The sequence below is a fragment of the Mustela nivalis genome (assembly GCF_964662115.1).
Source record: "Mustela nivalis genome assembly, chromosome: 18".
Classification (NCBI taxonomy): Eukaryota; Metazoa; Chordata; class Mammalia; order Carnivora; family Mustelidae; genus Mustela; species Mustela nivalis.
Genome location: NC_139037.1, coordinates 53,393,351 through 53,413,585, shown reverse-complemented (window position 1 = coordinate 53,413,585; position 20,235 = coordinate 53,393,351). Strand labels below are relative to the sequence as shown.

At 41.5% G+C, this 20,235-nt stretch overlaps 1 protein-coding gene across 11 annotated transcripts; it reads right to left on the bottom strand.

Annotated features, from left to right (window-relative positions):
• Positions 1 to 967: 967 nt before the first annotated feature.
• LOC309853410 (uncharacterized protein) lies at positions 968 to 16,293 on the bottom strand. Of its 11 annotated transcripts, none has more exons than XM_082711357.1 (6): positions 16,179 to 16,293; positions 14,789 to 14,902; positions 7,839 to 7,964; positions 4,782 to 4,908; positions 4,400 to 4,489; positions 968 to 3,715 (listed from the first exon to the last, which is right to left on the bottom strand). In XM_082711357.1, the coding sequence occupies exons 3-6, from the start codon at positions 7,851 to 7,853 to the stop codon at positions 1,869 to 1,871; spliced, it is 2,079 nt and encodes a 692-aa protein (XP_082567483.1). In that variant the 5' UTR covers positions 7,854 to 7,964; positions 14,789 to 14,902; positions 16,179 to 16,293; the 3' UTR covers positions 968 to 1,868. The 11 variants fall into 11 exon arrangements, with proteins under 11 accessions (XP_082567483.1, XP_082567479.1, XP_082567476.1 ...); XM_082711353.1 differs by having other exon boundaries at positions 14,789 to 14,905; positions 16,179 to 16,292; XM_082711350.1 differs by having other exon boundaries at positions 15,864 to 16,290.
• Positions 16,294 to 20,235: the final 3,942 nt, after the last annotated feature.

The following is a 20,235-nucleotide window of genomic DNA, read 5'->3' as shown; positions in this document are numbered from 1 at the left end:
TATACTAGTTTGTTATGGCAGCGGCCGGAAGCTGATAAACTAGGCCACATGAGAGAAAGCAGTGGGTAGCACATCTGACCATAGGTCTAAGCCACATTACCCATTTGAGCAATACCACCACGAAAGGTTTTCAATTCTTTGAAAATAGCAGCTGCTTCCAGTTTCTCAGAACTCAGGGACAGAAGACATGATTACTCATCACTCTTAAATCTCAGTATGTTTTAGAGATTTTTAAGTAAGCTCTATACCCAATGTGGGACTCACACTCAAAACCCCAAGACCAAGAGTCACATGCTCACAGCGCCTGGGTACCTCAATTGGTTAAGCATCTGCCTTCAGCTCAGGTCATGATCCAAGATTCCTGGAATTGACCCCCATATTGGGCTCTCTGCTTATTGGGGAGCCTGCTTCTCCTCTCTCTCTGCTGCTCCCCCCTGCACATGCTCTCTCAAATAAATAAAATCTTTTTAAAAAGTCACATATTCCAGGGGCGCCTGGGTGGCTCAGTGGGTTAAGCCTCTGCCTTTGGCTTAGGTCATGATCTCAGGGTCCTGGGATTGAGCCCCTCATGGGGCTCTCTGCTCAGCAGGGAGCCTGCTTCCCCCTCTCTCTCTGACTACTTGTGATCTGTCAATAAATAAATAAAATCTTTAAAAAAAAAGTCACAGGGACGCCTGGGTGGCTCAGTTGGTTAAGCAGCTGCCTTCAGCTCGGGTTATGATCCCAGCGTCCTGGGATCGAGTCCCACATCTGGCTCCTTGCTTGGCGGGGAGCCTGCTTCTTCCTCTGCCTCTGCCTGCCACTCTGTCTGCCTGTGCTCACTCTCGCTCCTCTCTCTCTGACAAATAAATAAATAAAATATTAAAAAAAAAAAAGTCACATATGCCACTGACTGAGCCAGCCAGGCACCCCAAATCTCACTATTTTTAATGGATTTATTTTTTTCTGAGTGACAACAGGAAGGTAATTTGTTTAAAAAAATTTATTATTCCAAAGGGCTGAAACTACTACCAGATCCACTTACATATACCAGTAAAAAGTTTTTTTTTAAAAAGTCTTAATCTTAGGTCTAATTACTTCCCTTGCAATTTATATAATACAAAAGAATTTACAATGTTGGCATTTCATGATGGATACTACACATTACAGACAAACAAGAATTTTGTGGTATACAACTTCCTTTCATGATCTTACTAAACATGAAATTGCTACATACATGTACTACAAAAACAGACGCAAGGCAAAGCTAATACATTCATCTTGGATCATTCTTAATTTAGTGCTTTGACTATCCAATATATTCAAACATGAGGCAAAGTGTCCTTTGGCATACCAAAGTTATTTGCTTTTCCTGACTACTTCATGTATTTTCTATAAATAAATGGGAATGTGACAGGAATGAAATTTTTGTTCTAAAGGTTATATGTAAGCAACCTTTCCTAGCACCATTACACCACACTAATTCTTCTTAATAAGTGTAATTTGATGCACATTAAGTTTAGACTTCATGCCAGAGGCATTCCCCATCACAAGTCTTCAGTGTCTATTTTATTTGGTATGAAAGCTCATTTGTTTGCAAAGTATTCCAGGATCTGCAACATTTGTGAGGTCTTTCTTTTTCCCTATCAGAGGATGACCCATCAAAAACATTTGTTGCACTCAGGTTTCATTTCTGTGTCCACCTGGGAGGACAGGTGGGAACCTGTCAAGAAAAGATTTTGACTTTTCACCTCATTCATATGCCTTTCCTCAAAGAAATGGGGCTACATTGGTGGTAGGTAATTTTCTTATATTCACTGCATTTAAAGATCTCTCTCCTGAGTAAGTTCTCTTAAACTGACACTGACCAAATGTATCCTAACTTTCATTCATAGGGTGTGTCTTGAGTGATTCCTCTTGCCTTCAGTGAGCTCTGACATCTCACTAAAGTCTTTCCAGTGGTCACCGTGTTCCTGAGATTTCTTTCCGGTATGAATTTCCTCATGTGAAGTGAGAAAGAACTTGACAGAGAATGTTTTCCCACACTCATTACACTGATAAGGTTTCTGTCCTGTGTGACTTCTCTGATGGACACTGAGATATGATTTCTCAAAAAAGGCTTTTCCACACTGAGTGCAGTGATACGGTTTCTCTCCTGTGTGGCGTCTCTGATGCCTAATGAGCTGGGACTTCTGGTTGAAGATCTGACCACATGGAACACATCCATAGGGTTTCTCTCCAGTATGGCACCGCTGATGGATAATAAGATGGCTTTTTTGGCGGAAAGCTTTTCCACATTCCTTGCATCCATGGGGTTTCTCTCCTGTATGAATCAACTGATGTCGACTAAGCATGGCCATACTGCTAAAGGCTTTTTGGCATTCGGGACACACAAAAGGTTTCTCTCCTGTGTGTGTTCTCTGATGGACAATGAGCATTGCCTTTCGTATGAAAGCTTTTCCACATTCACTGCATTCATAGGGTTTCTCTCCCGTATGAGTTCGCTGATGGACAATGAGATGTGACTTGTCTATAAAAGCTTTTCCACATTCACTGCATTCGTAAGGCTTCTCTCCTGTATGAATTCTCTGATGTGTTATGAGGGATGACTTTTTATTAAAGGCCTTCCCACATTCCTTGCATTCGTAAGGCTTCTCTCCTGTGTGAGTTCTTCGATGAACAATAAGCTGTGAATTGTCTATAAAAGCTTTTCCACACTCGCTGCATTCATAAGGCTTCTCTCCCGTATGGATTCGCTGATGTGTTATGAAGTGTGACTTTTTATTGAAGGCTTTCCCACATTCCTTGCATTCGTAAGGTTTTCTTCCTGTATGATTTCTCTGATGTGCAATAAGCTGCGATGTGTGTACAAAAGCTTTTCCACACTCACTGCATTCATAAGGTTTCTCTCCTCTATGAATTCTCTGATGTGTCAGGAGATGCGAGTTTTTATTGAAGGCTTTCCCACATTCCTTGCATTCGTACAATTTTTCTCCTGTATGAGATCGCTGGTGAACAGCAAGCTGAGACTTGCTACAGAAGGTCTTCTCACATTCTCTACATCCGTAGGGTCTATCTCCTGTATGAGTTCTTTGGTGGATAATGAAGTTTGACTTCTGCATAAAACCTTTCCCACAATCAGTACACTCAAAAGGTTTCTCTCCTGTATGAGTTCTGTAATGCAATCTGAGCTTTGTCTTCTCCCTGTAAGCTTTTCCACACTCTTTGCACTCATAGGGTTTCTCTCCTGTATGAGTCCTGTGGTGGAGAATGAGATGATACTTTGTTCTGAAAGATTTCGGACACTCAGTACAGCCGTATGGTTTCTCTCCTGTATGAGTTCTCTGGTGTAGAGTGAGATGACATTTTGTACTGAAAGCTTTCTGACATTCAGGGCATCTGTACGGCTTCTCTCCTGTATGAGTTCTCTGGTGTATTATGAGCTTTGACTTATACCTGAAGGATTTTGGACACTCACTACATTCATAAGGTTTCCGTTCTACGTGAATTCTGTGATGTCTTTTAAGACTTTTTGCCATGCTGAACATCTTCACAAAGAAATTATGTTCGCTGTACTGGGCCTGAGTATGGCAGGTTTCATGCAGAGTATGGAAAAATGGTTTCTCATGGCTGTTTAATACATCACAATTCATTTCTGCATAGTTTTTGCTCTGAAATTTCGAATCTGACTTTTGTTCCAGATGTATTCCTCTTGAGAAACACTGACGTGGTCTTTCTACAAAAGGAACAAAATTTTTACTCAGAGAAAATATTTCTCCCAATGCATTATTTTCATTATTTCCCTCCACAGATTCATCTTTCTCAATATTTTCCTGATACCAACCCTAAACTTGCCATATTACTTCTAGGGGGAAAAAAAAAATCAGTGAATCCTACCATTATGAAATGGAGGGGAATGGAAACTCAAGTCAATATCCAAAGAGAAGGGAGAAAGTGATACAGCAGGTGCACAATATAAGTCAAAGGTATTCAATAAAAGAAATAGATAATAAGTAATGAACTGAAGACGTGATGTCCTCAAACTCTGGAGGCAATCTATGAATATCTGAAAGCATAATAGAAGAGCTATGCAAATATGGATAAGACGTGGGGAAGGCAGGTTGTGTCTAACGAGCTGCAAAAGAACTAAGCCAAAAGGGAAAGACCAAATGAAACAGGCCAAGATCTGACCCAGAGTAGTAAAAGGAGGTACATCTTCTGCGAGGTGGCTAGCCAATGAGTCATATATGGTGAGAGAAGGGAACACCATTCACACTGATGACCTCTTTTCACTTGCTCTAAGTCAACTCTTAAGATTCAGAGACTATGAGCAAAAATGTTAAAATAACAAGGGTCCCAACATACCAATGATCAACTGTCACTTGGCTCCCACTAATTCACACTGCAATGATGTACTCACCGGGACTAGACGAACTTGAGAATTCTCTCTCTAGCACTCCTTGTTCTTTCTCCAAGTGGACCATTGCTTCTGGTCTAGTAACTTGATAACCTGTCGAGAAGTAATCCCAGAGAACTGAGCAGTATTAGGGCCTATGATGAAAAATTCTGTTTCAGGGAATAGAGAGTAAATCTCAGCAAAACAGAAGCTTTCATTCAGAAAATGAATGTAAGTACCATCACTGGACATAAAGAAAATAAGTTCCATCACCTATATAACTTCAAAATCAATAAGGATATCAGGGTACCCATAAATTGTGTCAATTTATGGAAAAAAAATTGTTATCAATGGGGGAAAAAAAACCAGGCAATTAATGGACTCATGGTGAGAAAGTTGCCTTTACCCAATGACATTAGGTTGTTAAAATTTTCCAACATCACATCCCGGTAGAGGTTCCTCTGAACAGTATCTAGCAGCTGCCATTCTTCCCAGGTGAAATCCACAGCCACATCACTGAATGACAACAAGCCCTGTAATAACATAATCCTCTTTAATCTGGAGTTAATATAATAGAATAAATTATAGAAGATATACAGGATATTATTCTGATTATTTTTACTATAGAAATTTAAACAGGGGTGCCTGGGTGGCTCAGTTGATTGGGCAACTGCCTTCGGCTCAGGTCATGATCCCAGAGTCCCAGAATCAGGTCCCACATTGGACTCCCAGCTCCTAGGGGAGTCTCTTTCTCCCTCTGACCTTCTCCCTTCTCATGATTTCTCTCACTCTCTCTCAGATGGATAAATAAAAACTTTTTTTAAAAAAAAGAAATTTATAGGGGCGCCTGGCTGGCTCAGTGGGTTAAAGCCTCTGCCTTTGGCTCGAGTCGTGATCTTGGGGTCCTGGGATCAAGTCCCGCGTTGGGCTCTCTGCTCGGTGGGGAGCCTGCTTCCCTTCCTCTTTCTCTGCCTACTTGTGATCTCTATCTGTCAAATAAATAAATAAAAATTAAAAAAAAAAAAGAAATCTATAAACAAGTATTTCTCTATATCTAGTTTTGATTTACACTTAGTATGCTAATAAATCCATTGAAATAATCCTTTCTGAATTTTTTTTAAAAGATTTATCTATTTATTTGAGAGAGAGAACAGGGGCAGGGGCAAAGGGAGAGAGAGGATCCCAAGCAGACTAGCTACTTAGTGCAGAGTCCGAAAGGCTTGATCTTGCAACCCTGGGATCACGACCTGAGCTGAAATCAAGAGTTGGATGCTTAACCGACTGAGCCACGCAGGTGCTCTTCCTTTCTGAATTCTTCATGCACTTCTTCACTCATTCATTCACCCAATGTAAAATGTTGTTAAAAGTTTACCTAAAAAGCATCTACAACCCACCTTAGGAGCATTTAATGTTATTTTTTTTTTGTTTTTTTAAGATTTTATTTATATATTTGAGAGAGAGAGCATGAACTAAGGGAGGGATAGAGGGAAAAGCAGACTCCCCGCTGAGCAGGGAGCCCCGACTTGGGTCTCGATCCCAGGACCCCAAGATCGTGACCCGAGTCGAAGTCAGCTGCTTAACCAGTTGAGTCACCCAGGTGCCCCTGGAGCATTTAATGTTACCCACTATACGCTGCAGTAAAAAAGGAAATAAAGCACAATCCTGACACTTGCAGAGTAGCAAGTACTCTCTTTTACAGAGTTCCTATACAGCAAGACAGTCTGGTTTAACAAGGCTTACAACGGAAGTACACTCGAGTTAAAATATGGGCACAAGTAGGTGAAGAACGAATAGTTCTGAGGAAGAGGTCAAGCTAGAAGAGGTGCATGGTTACTGGTGTGCTCCATGGTAAGACTGGGAAGACACGGGAGCTGTGGCTCTTCCAGAGGAAGCATGTGTTAAAAGTGTTAAATACCATGGTGGGTTCCAGGAACTGCAAAAAGTTCAATGAGACAGGGGCGCCTGGGTGGCTCAGTGGGTTAAGCAGCTGCCTTCAGCTCAGGTCATGATCTCAGGGTCCTGGGATCGAGTCCCGCATCGGGCTCTCTGCTCGGCAGGGAGCCTGCTTCCTTCCCTTCCTCTCTCTCTGCCTGCCTCTCTGCCTACTTGTGATCTCTCGCTGTCAAATAAATAAATAAAATCTTAAAAAAAAAAAAAAGTTCAATGAGACAGAAGAAACCAAAGAGAACCGATGCCCAGGGTACAAGCAGCAACAGACTGGAGCAAGCATACACATTTCCTGCACACACTTGGTAGACACTGCAGTGGTTTTCTTTTTCTTTCTTTCTTTCTTTTTTTTTTTTTTTTAAAGATTTTATTTATTTATTTGACAGAGATCACAGGTAGGCAGGGGACGGGGAAGGAGGGAAGCAGGCTCCCTGCTGAGCAGACAGCCCAATTCAGGACTCCATCCCAGGACCCTGAGATCATGACCTAAGACGAAGTCAGAGCCTTAACCCACTGAGCCCCCCAGGTGCCCCTGCAGTGTTTTTCATATACAAAAGTATGTTATGCTCAGAACTGCCTTTTAGAAGTTAACTTTGTTATGTATTAAATCATGGTACTCACAAAAGCAAAAACAGAACTCTTACTGTGTGCTGTATATTGTTATAAATATGTTATGAACATGTTACATATGTTCATGCAATGATGTACACCATGACCCTTGGGTAAAAATTAATCTTATCTTCTCTTTGTAGATAAGAAGAGATTTGTAATGTTTTCTAGCTATGCCTTTTGTATCTCCCACATTTCCTTGGGAAGATGACCATTTACTGGGTCCACAGTCTGGAGAAAAACTGAAGAGGAAGACCCATCAAAGACACTTCTTCATCTTTAATCTCTGGGAAATATTTACTCAGAAAGTTCATGTGCTTCCTGCTTATATACAAAGTAATCTTAATATTCTTCTGTGGTTTCCAATATTACCACAAAAATGTCTGCAACTCAGCTCTGGATCTTGCCACTTCTGTGGCAATGTTACAATTGTTCGCACCTTGCAAAAGGTGACATACAGATAAGATAGAACTCCCTCCCTGATTGGCTACTCCAGGTCATTATTCTATCTCCCAGTCTAAGCACATCTCTGCCAGCTGCAAGAGATCTATATATATCATTCCCTTTGATTGTATACATTTTTAAAATTGTTAACTGTAGTTGTCACAAGATGTTACATTAGTTTCAGGAGTACAATAGTGATCCAACATGTCTATGGTTATGCTATGCTTACCACAAGTGTAGCTATCATCTGTCACAGAGACACTATTACGATATCATTGATTATACTTCCTATGCTATATTTTTTATTCCCATGAATTATTTATTCCGTAATTGGAAGCCTGTATCTTCCCTCCCCTTCACCCATTTTGCCTATCCCTCTCCACTCCACCTTACCAACTCTGGCAACCATCAGATTGTACACATTTTTACAAACTTCTAGAAATCTGGGAAATAAACAGCTAACCTGAGACTTGGTCATTTTCAGTATTCAGGTGTCTCATCAAAGGTATCCTCGGCAAGAATGAGTTTCTAGACTTGAGATCTACTTTTCTTCCTTTATAGGAAGTGCATCATTCTAGGAAGCCGGCATCTATGGATTCAAGGAAAGATTTGTTTGGTGTGGAAATTATAATAAAAGCAGGTTCCTATACATGCAAAGAATTGCTTTAGGCATCTTCTTTTCTCACTTAACCCTCACAATCCTAGGCGGTAGACTATAATTATTCTATTTTAGAGAAAACCAAGAAAGGATAGGTCAAGCACCTAGCTAAAAGCCACACAGTAACTCTTGGACCAAGGATTAAAACACAAACCCTCAGAACTGATAGAACCTCTGATTCCAGGGAAAATTACCAAATTATGAATTATCCTTTCATCTTAACCTATTAAAAAAAAAATGGAAACGTGCTTAAAACAACTGTTTTCTCACCCAGAAGTCAGAGAAGAAGGGAAACAAGGCTAGAGACCTTTGGGCACCACAGCTCACTACCTGGAGACTTTCTAGGCCACAGCACGGGGAGAAGGAACCTGAAGAGTCTAGCAGCGTTGCTGAGTTAATGATACAGAATTCAAAAAATGAGGAAGCAAAGATGACTAACACTTGCCAGGCAGTATACCAGTGAAGAGAGGGAAAACTCACTCTACAGAGGATGAGGGCTCCTTTGAGTCTCTGGCTCAGCACTAATGAACTGTGAGGGAATTACCAAGGCCACTGGCAAGAAGCAGGTGAAACAATTCCTGGTGCTCACACAAGATCAGGAATAGCTGGCATTCCCACTAGCCTGGGTGGAAAAACCTTCCGATATGCCTGATCTTACACTATGCAGAGGTCTCAGGAGAGTATCACCTCAGAAATGGGGACAAAACAATCCTAGACAAAAAACTCTTTTGGCACCACCTAACGTAGCTTAAAAGAAAGCCTCCGAAGAATCAAACTGTTTCAAAGTAACGTGGTTACATCCCAGAACCAACCTCAAAAGTAGTTAAAGGAATAAAAGGAAATCCCGCAGGCAGCCAGGTGAAACTGACAATATCTGACATCCAATCAAAAATTACCAGACAATGCCTGGGTGGCTCAGTTGGTTGGACGACTGTCTTCGGCTCGGGTCATGATCCCGGAGTCCCGGGATCAAGTCCCATATCGGGCTCCCAGCTCTATGGGGAGTCTGCTTTGCTCTCTGACCTTCTCCTCGCTCATGCTCTCTCTCACTGTCTCTCTCTCAAATAAATAAATAAAATCTTAAAAAAAAAAATTACCAGACAAACAGAGAACCAAGGAAATATGACCCATAGCTGGGGAAAAAAAATCAAGTTAGAGAAACAGACAAAAATGGCCAAAGGGAGAGACCTGGTGGACCAGTACACCAAAAATGCTATAATATATACTTCATATATTCAACAAATTAGAAGAATGAGCATGAAAAAAATAATAAAATGTTTAACAAATGCTACTGAAACAATAGGATATTCGTGTTTACCCCATGCCAAAATTAACCAGTAAAGATTTAAGAAGTGAATCTGTTGGGATGCCTGGTAGGCTCAGTCAGTAGAGAACATGATTGTTGATTTTGGCGTTGTGAGTTCAAGCCCCATGTTGGATGCAGAGATCACTTAAAAAAAGAAACAGTGAAACTTCTAGAAGAAAGCACAGAAAAACTTTAAGTGACCTTGGATTAGGTGAAGATTTCTTGAACAGGGCACAAAACGTACAGTAGAAGAAAAAAACTGATAGACATCTCAGGACCAAAAATTTTGATATTCAAAAGACACTTGTAAAATGGATCAAGGTGGGACGCCTGGGTGGCTCAGTGGGTTAAGCCGCTGCCTTCAGCTCAGGTCATGATCTCAGGGTCCTGGGATCGAGTCCCACATCAGGTTCTCTGCTCAGCAGGGAGCCTGCTTCCCTCTCTCTCTCTCTGCCTGCCTCTCCATCTACTTGTGATTTCTCTCTGTCAAATAAATAAATAAAATCTTTAAAAAAAAATAAACAAATAAAATGGATCAAGGGGTGCCTGGGTGGCTCAGTGGGTTAAAGCCTCTGCCTTCGGTTCAGGTCATGATCTCAGGGTCCTGGGATGGAGCCCCACATCGGGCTCTCTGCTCAGTGGGGAGCCTGCTTCCTCTCTCTCTCTGCCTGCCTCTCCGCCTACTTGTGATCTCTGTCAAATAAATAAATAAAATCTTAAAAAAAAAGAAGGATCAAGCTAGAGGCTAGAGTAAAATATTACAAAATGCATACCTGACTAAAAGACTTCTATCTAAAAAATACAAAGAACTTTTACAACTTCACAAAAGAGACAATTTAGTAAAAAAGAAACAAAATATTTAAACAGGTACTTTCCCCCCAAAAAAGTAGAGAGATGGCTAATGAACACACAAAAGTCTGCAAATTAAAACCTAAATAAAAGCAAATTAAAACCTAAATAAAATATTCCTACAGACCTGTTACAATGGCGATAATTTTATTTATTTATCTATCTACCTATCAATCAGCTCTAGGCCCAATTTGGGACTCGAACTCACAACCCTGAGATCAGGAGTCATGTGCTCTACCAACTGAGCCAGCCATGTGCTCCAGAATGGCTATAATTTAAAAGACTGAAAATACTAAGTACTGACTAGGATGTGAAGAAAAAGAATTCCCTTCCCCTGCTGGTAAAAATACAATATGGTACAGCCACTTCGACTTGTACATGAATGCATACTGCAGCTTTAGAATGCATACTGCAGCTTTATTCAGGATATTCAAAACCAGGGCACCTGGGTGATTCAGTCGTTAAGTGACTGGCTTCGGTTTAGGTCATGATCCCAGGGTCCTGGGACGGAGCCCCACATCAGGCTCTCTGCTCGGCGGGAAGCCTGCTTCTCCCTCTCCCACTTCCCCTGCTTGTGTTCCCTCTCTCCTTATGTCTCCTTCTGTCAAATAAATAAATAAAATCTTTAAAAATATATATATCTAAAACCAACCCCCAAAATCCAAAACATCCATCAAGTGGAGAATGAACATATTGCGACATATCTGTGCCACCAATTAGTACTCAGCAGCAGAGAGGAATAAACTTATGATAAATGGAAAATCATGGATGAAGATGAAAAGCATTATTTTAAGCGAAAGAAGCCAAATACCAGTGACTGACAGAGTAGGCAGCTAGCTGGGTATGAGCAGGGAACAAGTGATTTCTGACTGTAAAAGGGCAGAGGCCAACCTCCAAACCCCCGGGGAAGATCCCAGAGGATATGCCTGCGCTCTTCCGCATGACTGCCCTAGAGTATCTCGGAGCCTTACTATAATACATTTACATTGTGGTTTTAACCCCCTCCCCAGAGAATGGCTGCCCTGACAGTTCTGACAAGGACTTTGGCCATATAAGGCCAAAATCTCCCAGTAGGTGGAGTCCCTACCTTAGAAGGTGGAGTACATTGTGGTACATTGTACTCCACTCCAGAAGGTGGAGTACATTGTGGTTTTAACCCCCTCCCCAGAGAATGGCTGCCATGACAGTTCTGACAAGGATTTTGGCCATATAAGGCCAAAATCTCCCAGTAGGTGGAGTCCCTTAGACAACTGGCTGCACCCACAGTCAGACTGCCCTACCTATGACCCATAACCTATCCAAACACAAAAAGAAAAAACAACCCTGACCCAGGGTGCAGCTGCTACCTCTGGGCCTGCTCACTCTCCCATCTCAAGAATGTACTTTTGCGCAAAAAAAAAAAAAAAAAAAAAAAAAAAAGGAATGTACTTTTGCTTAAACTGCTATGAAACCTTTGCTAGCTTAAGAGTTTGGCTCTGAATTCTTTCTTGGCAGAACTCAAGAACTGAGGCCAGGGAATGGGACTCCCGCTATAAAAAGCCTAAAAAAAAATACTGAGAAACCATATGCAGGGATATATAAGAAGAATACAAAGAAAGCCAAATGTAGGAAGAATCCTACTCTGCACAGTTGACTTTATTCCAAGGATGCAAGGATAGTTTAGTAATAACTATTTCATTAGCTCAGAAGATAATGAAAAGACGTGAGAAAAAGCCATGGCCACCAACAATTCAAAGATTTATTTATTTGAGAGGTGGGAGGCAGGTAGAGGAAGAGGAGGAAAGTCCTTGAACAGAATTCCTGCTAAATGCAGAGCCAAATATGGGGCTCAATCCCAGGATCCAGAGATCATGACCTGAGCCAAAATCAAAAGTATACAGCTCAAATGACTGAGCCACTCAGGTGCCCCACCACTGGCAATTAAAAAATATATATATTACTAAACTAAAAATACACAAGGAAGAGTACCTAAAAATAATCCATGGCATTTCTTGCAACTTAGGGACAGGAATAATCTCTCTCTGAAGTAAAAAATGTACCAGATAAAAACCTGAGCAATGAATGGGAAAAATAAATTAAAAGAAAAACAAAACTGTCATTATGCAACTGCTTTAATTCAATATAAACATTAATTCCAATTTCATATTCAAACAAACAAGATTTAAAAGGGGAGAAAAGCCAGTATTTACAAGGTACCTGGGAGAAACTGTAAGATAGAAGTCTTATTATAGCAAAAAGAGAAGCACCAGGGTTGCTCAGTGGGTTAAGTGCCCAACTCTTGATTTTGGCTCTATTCATGCTCTCAGGGTCATGAGATGGGAACCCTAGTAAGGTTCTGTGATCAGAGGTGAGTCTGCTTCTTCCTCTCCTTCTCCCTCTGCCTTCCCCCCAACTCATCTGCTCTGACATGTGCTCAAGTGAATAAATAAAAATTTTTTTAAATAAATAATTTAAAAAACATATTATTATAGCAAAATGATATCCAGCCAATCCAGTCATAACCAGTCAAATGGAGAGAGACAACAGTGTAAGTGAGGTTTGGGATCCTCCCAAACCAGAAGCTTCCATCGTCCTATCCTTTTAGAGTCAGGACACATTACTCTTTTGTTTTTTTAAGATTTTATTTATTTGAAAGACAGAGATCACACATAGGCAGAGAGGCAGGCAGAGAGACAGGAAGGGAAGCAGGCTCCCTGCTGAGCAGAAAGCCCAGTGCAGCGCTCGTTCCCAGGTACCTAGGACCATGACTTGAGCCGAAGGCAGAGGCCCCAACCCACTGAGCCACCCTGGTGCCCCAGGACACATTACTCATTTAACATATCTATAAGTGACAATATGTAAGGTACTGCCAACATAGAAGTTCACCTGAGAGTCAGTGTCTATAGTTTTTATTAAGTAAGCATGACTGACCTAATCACTGGCCATGTGACTCAACCTCCAGCACCCTTACTATCTCAGAGGTTGGGCTAGTATCACCAGGCTCAAAGCCCCAACCCTCTGATCACATGGTCAGTCTTTCTGGCATATGACATAAAACAGCCCCATCCTGAGTCACCTCACTGTCCTAACTATCTACAGACCCACCATGAATAACAAAGACTCCTATCACTCAGGACATTCCAACAATTTAGAGGTCACTTCCTAGAAGTGGGGGACAGAGACCAGCCAGACTGTTTATTACAAAATAACTAGCAAAAGATACATATTCCAAATATGTCAGGTAAAGACAAACTTTTCAGTTTTATTTAAAGTTGGCCCATCTAATATATAAAGATGGTCAATCACTATGTTGTACACCTGAAACTAATGGAACATTGTATATCAACTATACTAAATTAAAATAAATAAAAGAAGAAAATTGGCCAATGAACATATAAAAAGATGATCAACCCTGTTAGTAATGAGAACAGTGCATATGGAGACCACAACGAGATGATGTTTATACCCCCAAAATGGTCAAAAAGCAATAATGAAAATACTAAGTTGGAAAGCTTATGCACCAACAGGCACTTTTATACACTGCTGATGATAGAGTTCTGTACCGCGTTACAAAAGCAATTTGGTTTTTCCTTCTAGATAAAAATTCATCTACTTTGTGCCAGAAATTATACTTCTAAGTATATAGCCTAGACTAGACAAATTCTCACAACTAAGAGACATACAATGTTTTTCAGAACTTCCCTACTTTTAACAGCCAAAACCCAGAAAAAATACAAATGTCCAACAGCAGGAGAATAGATGCATGAACTACACTGTATTTATGCAATGAAATTCATATTAATGCACCAAGCCTACATGCAAGACAGATGAATCACAGACTGGCACTGAATCAAGAAAACCAGGCCTCAGAATACCACATTATAATATAACATCCTCATTATAAAACTTACAAACTCAAAAAACTAAAATGTGTATTCTTACTACCGTTAAGAGTATATCCATATACATGTGATAAAATTATACAAGTCCAGGGAATAATACATTCTAATCTGTGCATAGTAGTTCCAAGGTTTGGGCAGGTGAGAAGGAGAGACCAGGAAGATGGAACAAGGATGGACTTTTTCATTTTCAAATAATCAAATATGATCTTGATTAAAGAAAAGGTGAGGCTAGTCCCTTTTTTCTAATTCGGGCTATCATATTAGAAAAGAATCAAAGGATGATTAACCCACTGTTGCTAAAGATGTCGAAAAACCTGGCACAGTGTGTGGATGCATTAGATAATGGAACATTATTGGGGAGTGTGGTGAAATTAAACCACAAGCCTCTGAAATGCACAATTAATCCAGCCTACTCTTACCCATTAAAAAAGGAAAAGTATCCATTAAATATAATTCACTTTAAAAAAATACATTTTAAAACATTACAGATAGTTTAAGGTGATTATCTGCTTTTATTGATGATAAGTATATAATGATACTGTAATAAAAAATGACAAGAACATTTAATATGAAACATAAATACACATAGTTAAATATATATGTATGTATATGTTCATATATATATGTGTATTATATATATATATGTAATTTTTAAAATTAACAAAATTGTTTGAAACATTAAAAACTCCCATTAAAGAAGTATACCTACAGGTACCTACCTGTTATGGAATTAATATTTATGTCCTCCAGCGGTGCCTAGCTAGTTCAGTCTGTAGAGGATGTGCCTCTTGATCTCAGAGTTGTTAGTTCAAGCCCCACTTCCGGCATGGAACCTACTTTAAAAAAAAAAAAAAAATTGAAGCCCCCAAACTCATGTGATTTGGGAATAAGGTCTTTGGGAGGTAATTAGGTTTAGATGAGGTCATGAAGTTAGGACCCTCAGAAGTACCTCTGAGTTAAATAGCAATGTGTTTGAGTGGAAAAACTGAGAATTAAAGAACTTAGCACCTTACGGCAAATCATGTAGCAGAAAGGACATAGAAAGTTAGGACTAGCTTTGCCCAGTGGCAGCATCGTAGCCAACGAGGTTTATCTGAGGAGCGATTACTGCTAACCAAAAAAGCTAGGACTACCCTGATTTCATGCGCGTGCAAACGCACGTGTGCATTGGCTGAGACTTTCTAAGTGTTTATGGCACGGTTTTAACAACTCGTGGATCTATTCACGGCGGGTGAACCGTTTTGCTATTCTTTCGACTTTCTGTACGTTTAAATTCAGCATAAAAAGCTGGGAAATAGGACACCCCGATATGCACACAAACGTCTCCCTGCGACTCCTCGCGTTCCAATCCCACCCACCTCTCCCACGAACACCCTGCGCTTCGCTCTCGCACCCATTCACAGCCCCCCAGACACCTATTTTCAGAGGGATCACGGATCCCTCGGATGCTCACACTCGGACCATAGGGACCTCAAATGACCCCCAATCCTTTCCTCACCGAACAGACCCCGATGGGCCCCTCGGTCAGTGGTTCTCCCAACGACTCTGTCTACCGCCTGGGGCGCGACCCGGAACCCACCTGTCGCTCTCAGTAGGAACTGTCTTTCGTCTTCAACACTTAATGCCAGCCCAAGCTTCCGCCAACAACCCCGTAGCCACCGAAAACTGCCATCCCCCACGAGTACCCCCACGACCCGCATCTCAAGTCGCGGAAGTCCTACAGCGCGGGACTCTGACAGCTTCTAGGAGAAACCGACCCTCGACCGCAAATCTGTGACCTCACGCCGTGAGAACCCAAGCTTCCGTACGCCCCTTCCGCTTCCTCTCATCAAGTTTGCGGACCGGAGTCTCGGAATCAGTGGCACTTTGGAGCGAACCATCGATGCACAGGCCCTCGTTCTGGCCCTAGTTAGAATTTCATCGCCGGGCAACGTCGCCGCTCCGATTTCGCTGCGTTGCGGTGGTAGCGGCCATTGTGCACCGTGCGCCGCCATCTTGGGTCGTGCGCCGTACGGAGAGGGAGAAGGCCACCCTAGGCGACCGGAGCTGGCCGGCCAGACCAGAGAGGTGCAAATCCTGCCCATCCTTTCTCTTCTTTTCAAGACTTACCGTTTCCACCTAGGCAGCGGCTGTCACAGCCGTCGCGCATGCCTAGTAGGACTTAATCGCTCTCGCCTGGTCTTTGACCTTGAGCGGAGCGCTAAGCCAATCACAGCCCAGTGCTGAGCCGGAAATGCTTGCGTCCGCTCGGTCTCTTCGCCCTTTGGAAGCCGCTCGTAGGGCGCAGTCATATTGAGAAGGTCTGGATCCGTACAGAGAAGAGCGGACTTTGGGGCCGGGAACTGGGGGCGGCTAGGATGCTGGCAGCGCACTTGAGAAAACGGGGATTAGGAGACTAGAAGTGGATCCGACGAGTAGAGGCGACATTAGGATGTGTGCTTCGTGACCGGAAACGGTTGTGGACCAACTGCGACCCACGCCAAAAGAGTACACCTTGTATCTCGTGTCCCAAGACAAACCGAGTACATTAAAGAAGGATCCTGCATATCCTCCTTAGTCACAGCCCGCCCAGTTGTTTGTTTCTGTGAATACTGTGTAGATAATGATCCCAGTTGCATTGTCTAGGTGATTTCCCCACTGCTAGGTCGAATCATCTCTATCCTAAGACAAATGTCCCCATCTGCATGGCTAGGTTTTCGGACGTTCTGTTCCATTGTTCTCGTGTTTGTCCCTGCGCCAACACTACTGTTTTAGCTAGGAGAGTTTTCTGAGTCTTACAGTCTGATAAAGGCCTCCTGCCGTATTCTTTTTCTACAAGTCTCTTTGTTCTTTAGGCCCTTTATATTCTCAAAATGTTTAACTAACTTTGTCAGCTTCCACCGCCCAACGCCCAAAAAAAGTGATCGGGATTTGTACTGTATTGAATCTGTAAATCCTTTAAGTGACATCTCTACAATAATAAGCCTTAAAATCCATGAACACTGTGTATCACTCCACTTAGTTAAATCTTTAATGTCTCAATAAAGTTCTGAAAAATGTTTCTTACAGTAGTCTTATACGTTTTTATTAGAGTCATTTCATGATATCTGAAATTTTTAATGCTCTTGTAAAGATATTTTACAATTTTATTGCTGAACTCTCTGTTGGTGGTATATAGAAATACAGCTGATTTGTGTATTGATACTATGCCAAGCAAAACTGATAAACTATCTTATTCTAATCGTTTGTGACTATTGTGTTATAAATTTTTAAAACTTCGTATTTTCCCACTGCCTCATCATCCCCACAAACAGACCGAGGTACATTAGGCAACCAAGTGTATCCCTGTAATAATGTTCACCCCTGCACAAGTTCCTCTTCCTACCCTTCTGTGTGACCTAGTGCCATTCAAACACACCACTGAAATACCCTCCAGTCTTTTCTTGTGTACTTCTCCAATAGGGCACTTCCAATAGGAGGTACTCCCTGACCCTCAATAAGGGCATTTACTCAAGGATCCTTGCTCTCACCTCATTTCACTGGTTGAGACTGATCCTTGGTACTCTCTTCTGAGCAGCCTCCTCTCAGCAAGCAGTGTCTCTGTATCTCAGGACCTGTGAGTATAAAAACGTTTTTCCTGCACCTCTCCTGTGTCACCTTCTCATGGCTGCATCTTGCTGACAATTCCTTAAAGGAACATAAAGCAGTTATTCTAGATTTTTTATAAAAGGACATATTCTATTCTATTTATTTATTTATTTATTTAACTTGACAGAGAGAGCCAGAGAGCACAAGAGGGGGAATGGCAAAGGGAGAGGGAGAAACAGGCTTCCCGCAGAGCAGGGAGCTGGAAGTGAACCTGGCTTGATCCCAGACTCCTGGGATCATGACCTGTGCCAAAGTCAGATGCCCAACCTACTGAGCCACACAGGCACTCCCATATTCTACTTTTTTTTTTTTTAAGATTTTTTTTATTTATTTGACAGAGAGAGAAAGCAGCCACAAGTTGACAGAGACGCAGGCAGAGAGAGAGGGGGAAGCAGGCTCTCTGCCAAGCAGAGACTCCGATGGCGCCCTCCCATATTCTCATTAAATAGTGAGTTTCCCCCATCCTTTTCCATTCTAAACCTTTATTTTTCCCTTTACACTGGGTGAGACCTCCAGTCTGATGTTGAAAGGGTGTGATGATGCAATATTGTCTTCTTCCTGATTTCAAAGTTTCTTTAAGTATGATGTTTACGAAAGATTTTTCTAAAATCCCTTTATCAAATTAAACATTGCCTATGTGATTAAGTGTCCATAAAAAAATATATCTATAAACAAGGTGCCTAGCTGGCTCAGTCAGAGCAGCAATTTCAGGGTAGTGAGTTCAAGTCCCACACTGAGTGTAGAGCCTACTTAAAAAAAAAAAAATCCAGGTGCCTGGGTGGTTGAGCTTCTGCTTTCGGCTCGGGTCATGATCTCAGGGTCCTGGGATCAAACCCCATATCGGGCTCTCTTCTTGGCAGGGAGCCTGCTTTCTCTCTGTCTCTATCTGCCTCTCTGCCTACTTGTGATCCTTGTTAAATGAATAAATAAAATATTTTTTAAAAAATCCATAAACTACAGAGAGCTTCAAGGTTGGTGAACATATCCATGTGCCAGGAGGATGATGCACTCCAGTTCCACAGGGAGAGAGGTCCTGCCACTGGGGACCCTTATGGACCTCACCCTTCAGCTAGACCTAAGTGCATGATGTATTTACTTAGTCTCATTGCCTGAAGCATTCAGGGACATCTTGGCTGTTTTGGAAGAGTTTTGAGGTCCTTACAGCAAAGAAAATATTCCCTGGGCAAGGAAAAGGGAATCCAGCAGAAGAGACTCTAAGGATGTCTCTAGCAAAGGAGAAATCTAGAGAAGTGAAATTGACTCAAGAAAGAACTCCAGGAGTGTCTCTGTGAAGAGATCTAGACCATAGAAAATGAAGGGAGGGGTGTTTACTGGGATAAATAGGACTTGATCTGAGTGGTAGTAGATAGTTGTTCACACATAGCTGTTGCCATTTTATGTTAAACTGATAGCGGCGTGTGTGACTGCTTTTTTTTTTTTCTTAAGACTTTAGTTATTTATTTGACAGAGACACAGTGAGAGATGGAACACAAGAAGGGGGAGAAGCAGGCCTCCTGCTGAGCAGGGCTCTATCCCAGGACCCTGGGATCATGACCTGAGCCGAAGGCAGACACTTAACGACTAAGCCACCCAGGTGCCGTGTGTGACTTTCAATATACTTTTCTTTTTTTTTTTTTTTTTTTTTTAAAGATTTTATTTATTTATTTGTAAGAGAGTGAGAGCGAGCACAGGCAGACAGAGTGGAAGGCAGAGTCAGAGGGAGAAGCAGGCTCCCTGCGGAGCAAGGAGCCCGATGCGGGACTCGATCCCAGGACGCTGGGATCATGACCTGAGCCGAAGGCAGCTGCTTAACCAACTGAGCCACCCAGGCGTCCCTCAATATACTTTTCTGCATGGTATATTTTACAATACAAATGTTTGAATAATTGCACCTACTCCACTTTACACAACTGGAAATCAGAATGAATATCTTTTTAGTTCTTCTATTTCAAAGACGACGGCTTATCACTACATAATACTGCATCCAATTTAATAATTGTCCTAATAAACCATTAAAAATTCTGATGTCCCAAAGTTACTTCTGTCCAACTTTATTTCCATGCTCCCATCGAACATTTCAAAGGAAAAAAATGACAAAGCATCAAGATAATATTAACATTTATACAGTATTGTATTATTTGTCTTCTACATGAAGCTGAAAGCCTCTACATGACTAGGTCAATGTCATATAGATCTCATCATCAGTATCTTGGGTATGTGTCTGTCATGTTTTAGACATCCACATATCTTTGTTTAAGTTAACTGAATAACTAGATTCTTTGAAGAAAAATTGTGTTGTGAGTGCATTATTAGCAATTTGAGATTTTTTTCATTCGCCATTTAAGAGCAGAATCTTGGTGCTGGGGATCTTGAAGCAATAATATCAGAAGGCTGAGGGTGGGACAACATGCCAATAGAAAGCCAACAGTGTTCTGCAGCCAAAGGTGAGATTTGAAAAAACAAAAAACATTATAAATTGTTAATTGGTGAAGTAAAGAAAAAAATGAAGATGCTTGCTAGAAGCAGGGTGGTTTGAGTG